Here is a 5,744-nt window from a genome sequence, read left to right on the forward strand (position 1 = left end):
AATATTTCGATCTGAAGACATATACAAGATTCCTTAATCTTTCAGAAGATGATAATGTAGTAAATGTGTCGATTACAATTTATTATTAAACACATCAGTAAGAAGTCTTAAGGTTGCCCTTTGAGAAGTAAACAGTATGTTTTTACATGAATTTAAGTAACTAATATTCATAATTGCAAGTAGTGGAGTGAAAATCATGTAGTAACTCATATCTGTAACTAGTTTTGAACTTGGTTACCTGAAGGTAGCCAATCGCCATCTATCCCGAAGAATTCCAGAAATTCAATTTTTAATGCTTACAAATACTAGGATGGGCTGTAACTAATAATATTTTTAATAAATGCGCTGGTAAGCACTATTTTTCAAGGCGAATTTGCGGAACTTAATATTTATCCCTCAGAAATTGAATTTGATTACCTTTAAATATTCATTCCAACGAAGACAGAACTAGTTTATTAACTAGATCATAGATTTGTGTAAATCTGCTAAAATAAATGGTAAGGATCTATCAAAATATCGTTATACAACTTAATATGTAGTCCTAAAAAAAATGGTACAATTGATAATCATAGATAATCAAGCATCCAAAGGGAGACATGGTTATTGAGCAAATGGATCATTAAGTACAGTAGTAAAAAGGCATATCTATCCTTTTATATCACAACAAACTTATACAGCTTGATTTCTAGTTTTCGCCAATAGTCGAATGAGCAATCAGTAATATTCTTTCTAACAAACATATCTCTCCTTGCCATTTTTTTCTTTATTATCCTATTTTAGCCTTAATAATGGAAAAATACCTATCAATTGAATAGACAATAAACTAACATACCATTGACTGTAACCAGCAACGAAGATCTTACAAAATTTGTAACTGTATCATCATACTTCAATGGAGCTAACCTATGGTGACAGTAAATTTAATTATCAAATATGAGCCTGAACTCAATAAGGTAAAAGCCCAAATACGATATCCTATACCGATATCATTTGCCTCAATACAGTAAAGCTTCACAAAATTGGTATTTCTAAATCAACTTTACCACGATTTCATGGTCTACTTATCTTGAGCATATCGTTCTCATAGTTCACTTAAAAATTCAAGTATGAGATTATTTTGTATTACCCATAACTTATAGTACAGCATATTAGTATACAGCAAATATTATTAAGAGCCATTTACTTCTATTTCATGCTATACTATTAACCAATTGTCACAAAACAGCTTTGCAACAAGATAACGCAATATACGATCAATAATTCAATTCCTTGAACCACGTATCAAGGAACGATATCTGCACTATCACAAACACTTTTGCTCTACTAGCAGACTACACAAAGACTTAAACGCCTCGTATTTTACGTTAAACACTAAGTTGGACAATTCTTCTTTATTTCACGATATACTGCATTTATATACTATTCCTCAATAGTTCATGAGTCATAGTTAATACAATTAACATTAGAATCACTTACTGAATTAGATATTAATTTTAGCTACTGCTCCCTTAATGCAGACAACAGTATTTACGAACATAGACATATAATGACTAATACAGAATAGTCAGATTACGATATGTCCTATCACGGAACATTTCCATGATAATTTACAGTCTACTATAAGTAAATTACAATCACAATGATTCGAACTGTAAGCAGATGATTTGCATTCCCTATTAGAACTATTAATTTCAGTATGTGTATAAGTGTCACTGTCATAAAAAGTCAGTGCTATATTAAAATACAGTATATCCAAATTAGAAGTTAACTAAATAAGGATAGTCTAACAGAATTATCCTAACATAGTTATTTCTACTGTAATACAGTATTTAACACTGTAACACCAATATATTCGATAATATAGTTATTCCATCTTTTTAATACCGATTTTACGGTATTAAATAACTCATCTATACAAATAATGGTATTTATTCACATTAACTATCTTACTTTCAAGTATATATCCTTTTATTTAAATATGTGATAAAGCATCAAATAGAATTCGTCAGCGATGACATTCATACCGTGTAAAATTCTACAATTAATATTATTCAGTTAATTTGACTAATAGTTAAGTAAAGCATGTCTTCTTTTTATTCAAATATGTGATAAACTGTCGAACAGAATCGGCTAATGATAACATCTATACCGCATAGAAAATTACGGTTAACATCGCAATCTATATCATAGTTCTATCTCCTAACTTTTATATTGTACATTACAATAAAGTAAAAAATTTTCGGACCTGTGATAAAGTGATCTTCAAAACAATAAATCAAGAACTACAGTTTCTTGCAAATTTCACTTTATTACAGAAGTTAGGTTCGTCTAACTACCAAGGACTATCTGACTATCTGATAATCTACTTATTACAGCAAAATTCAGGATTTATTTACGATTAGTTACAGAATGCTTTTACTGTAACAAATCTTATCTTGCCCATTAAGTCGCAAGATCAGATCTAAATTTACTATCGCGCAATCTATTCATAATTCGCGCGTCTATTTAAAGCATTACAATACAATACTTACGGTACTAACATACTTAGCGCAAATCTATTTATATCTCAGATCTTTATATAAACATCTTAATAGATTCGCTACAATACGTACTGTAAACATCTTCTACAAATAGACTCTTACACAATCTTACACTCTAGCTTACAAGTTAAGTTATTCTCGTACAGTCTTATAATAGTAATCTAAGCTATATTTGGGGCTGCACTACAGGACCTCACTGACTATTAACGACCTTTTAGCATATTTATTTATGTTAATACGCTAGAAAGCTATTGTAAATCTGCTACATTTCATAATATTCTATCTTATCATCAATGCATGCTTTATTCGATTTTTTCGTATCAATTTATTTAGCAATTAACTTTAAGAGTACTATGTCATTTTATGGATCCATACCCTTTATATATTTTACTTTCAATGCATAGGAATCCAACGGAACCTAATTTAAATATTTTCATGATACATTGATCAAATACTGTTACAGTGTTACACACTGTAACATCGAGGTTAGCGTAGAAGTATCTATGCTAGGATAATTTTGTTGGTTTACTCTTATTCAGTGAGTTTCTAATTTAGATATGTAGTGCTTAAATATAGCACTAGCTTGTATTGCAGTGATATATGTACATACGGCATACTGAAATTAGCAATTAAATTAGGGAATTGAAAATAATCTTCATACAATTCAAATCACTATGATTGTAACCTACTTATGGTAGAGTGTACTGTAGGCTATCGTGGAAATATTCCGTGATAGGATATATTGTAATCTGATTATTTTGTATTAGTCATTAGATGCCTATGCTCATAAATATTGTTGTCTTCATTAGGTAGCAGTAGGTAAAATTAGCTTTTGATTCATTAGAAGGTTTCAACGTTAATATTACTAACCAGGATGTCTAAACTGTTGTAAAAGAGTATATAAATACGGTATATCTTATAACAAAGTTAGTTCTTAAGATTCGTGTTTAGCGTAAAATATGAAGCGTCTAAGTCTTTATGAAGTCTATTAGTATAGGAAAAGTGTTCTGATAGAGTAGATATTACTCCCTGATACGTGGTTCAGGGAATCGACTTATTGATTGTACATTACGTTATCCTTTTGCAAAGCTGTTTTGTAACAAATAGTATCTGCATATGATACAAAGCGAAAATAATCTTAATTTAATCGCTTAAAATAGAATAAACTACTTCCTAACGGTAATGGTGGAGCTTATAATTAATTCTAGAATGCAACAATCGTGATTTCTTTGTTTAGATTTTAATTCTATCAAATAATTAAGACCCGCCGGTATTATTCAATCATTTATAAGAGCCCAAAGGCAAAATATTATATAGAGTAATTGAAGATGTTGTTTGCATGAAAAAGAAAAACACCATAATAAAATATTTTAGGGGATATTAGTAACTGATACTTATGCTTAGTCACTGTTAAGGCTACTATTGATTGAAAGTTAATTCAAGGTTAACTTCAGCACCATTAATACTTTTAATATATACTTTATGAATACTTATTGAAGAACGTCCATTTTCAGACTTATGCCGCGATTAATTAAAAATTAATTCGAAACTAGAGCGATAGTCGAAGGTTAATTATGGAAGCGTAATCATTTCTTGAATCATTTTAATTTAAGTTTATTGGCGAATCAATCAGGAATCACCTCAATTTTCAGAATTAAATATTCTTTTTACTTTTGATTTAACTTCTAAATACTTATTAAAAGTGAAGTGATTTTTAAATTATTTCAATTTAAGTTTGCTGGTGTATCAATTAAGAATCAGTTTAACTGCCAGAATTAAGATTCCTTTTACTTTGGATTTAACTTTTAAATACTTTTTGAAAATTAATTGATTTTTCAATTATTTCATATGGTTCTATCAACAGTCTGAAACTATTTTAAACTAACTAAAACTGTAGCCCTTTTCATCTTATATTCATATTACTTTTTAGACAAATATTTCAATCGGTAATTATTCGATTTCAACGTCATTTTATTGGATATTTCATTAGTTTGATATCGATTAAAAGTATAACCATTTCCCACGTTCTATCTACCTTTTAAAGACTCTTTTAATTAGCATCATTCTATGCCAAGATCACCTATGGAAGTACCCGATTTTCAAATTAACGATACCCCTAGAACGCCTAAGAGACGTCACAGTTGGCCAGCTATTTCCCATCGTTGTTGCAATTTAGCTTGTCAAGGCCATCATCATTCCATTTCGATGCATCCACGGCGATTAATTCGTCATCTATCTCATATTGTATCGAATACCAGTATTTCACACTCGCCTTTGCTTCGAGCAACATTACAATCCTTTTTATTAGCTATGCTTGCCACGAGCCAATTCATCAAAAAGTGGTCCATCATCATTATTCAGTACGCTTGGAAACAAATTTGTTTAAACTACGCCGCAGTCTCGGAAAGAGCTGATCTTGAAGGAAGTTCAGCCATTGATGATAAATTTGCCGAACAACTTAAAAATGTACATTTTCGAAATTATCAGATTCGATTAGACAACGATTTATTTGGCAATCTTGTACGAATGCCATGGAGTTATATCTTTGGCCTGTTTGCTGTGGCCTACTTGACCATCAGTATCGTATTTACCATTACATATACAGTAGCGGACATCATCGATTTTGATCTTTCTTATACATTTTGGTATTGGCTAGTCTTTAGTTTATCAATCACAACATGCTTAGGCTCGGAAAACTTAGATCCTAATCGTGCTCATCTATTATTAATCTTGATTTCTAATTTGCAAGCATTTATCTCGCAAATATTGCTGGCTTTTGTTACTGGAATTGTTTTTGCTCGTTTCTCTCGACGACGATGTCAGATTCAATTTGCTGATAAATTAATTATTAATTCGGTTGACGGAGTTGACTGTCTCCAAGGAAGACTAACACCCATTCGAGCACGATATGGTATCTTTGATTGCCATATAAAGCTATACCTAACCAGAGGATATCGTACGAAAGAAGGAGAACATGGTATTCGAATTACGTAAGTCTTAGCTAGAAGGATAATTCTACTATTTATTACAATTTTTCGTCCATTTCCATCCCAGTAGAACTAATCTTTGACATATTATGAAATGTAATTAATCTTTTATATCTATCTGGTCCTGAATGACAAGATTAATTGTAATAAATTCTAGTACGCTAATATGAAAGCTACTACTTGGAGGAAAGATCTTCTATACATGCGATCAATTTGC

The 5,744-nt window shown here is 30.7% G+C and overlaps 1 protein-coding gene across 1 annotated transcript; it reads left to right on the forward strand.

Moving 5' to 3' along the window:
- Positions 1–4,622: 4,622 nt before the first annotated feature.
- Positions 4,623–5,534, forward strand: TRIADDRAFT_53816 (uncharacterized protein; the record flags this gene model as incomplete). The annotated part of the gene is made up of 1 exon (XM_002109579.1): positions 4,623–5,534. The coding sequence occupies one exon, from the start codon at positions 4,623–4,625 to the stop codon at positions 5,532–5,534; it is 912 nt and encodes a 303-aa protein (XP_002109615.1).
- Between the last annotated feature and the right edge of the window lie 210 nt (positions 5,535–5,744).

This window comes from Trichoplax adhaerens, genomic scaffold (assembly GCF_000150275.1).
Source record: "Trichoplax adhaerens TRIADscaffold_2 genomic scaffold, whole genome shotgun sequence".
In the NCBI taxonomy this organism is placed as follows: Eukaryota; Metazoa; Placozoa; class Uniplacotomia; order Trichoplacea; family Trichoplacidae; genus Trichoplax; species Trichoplax adhaerens.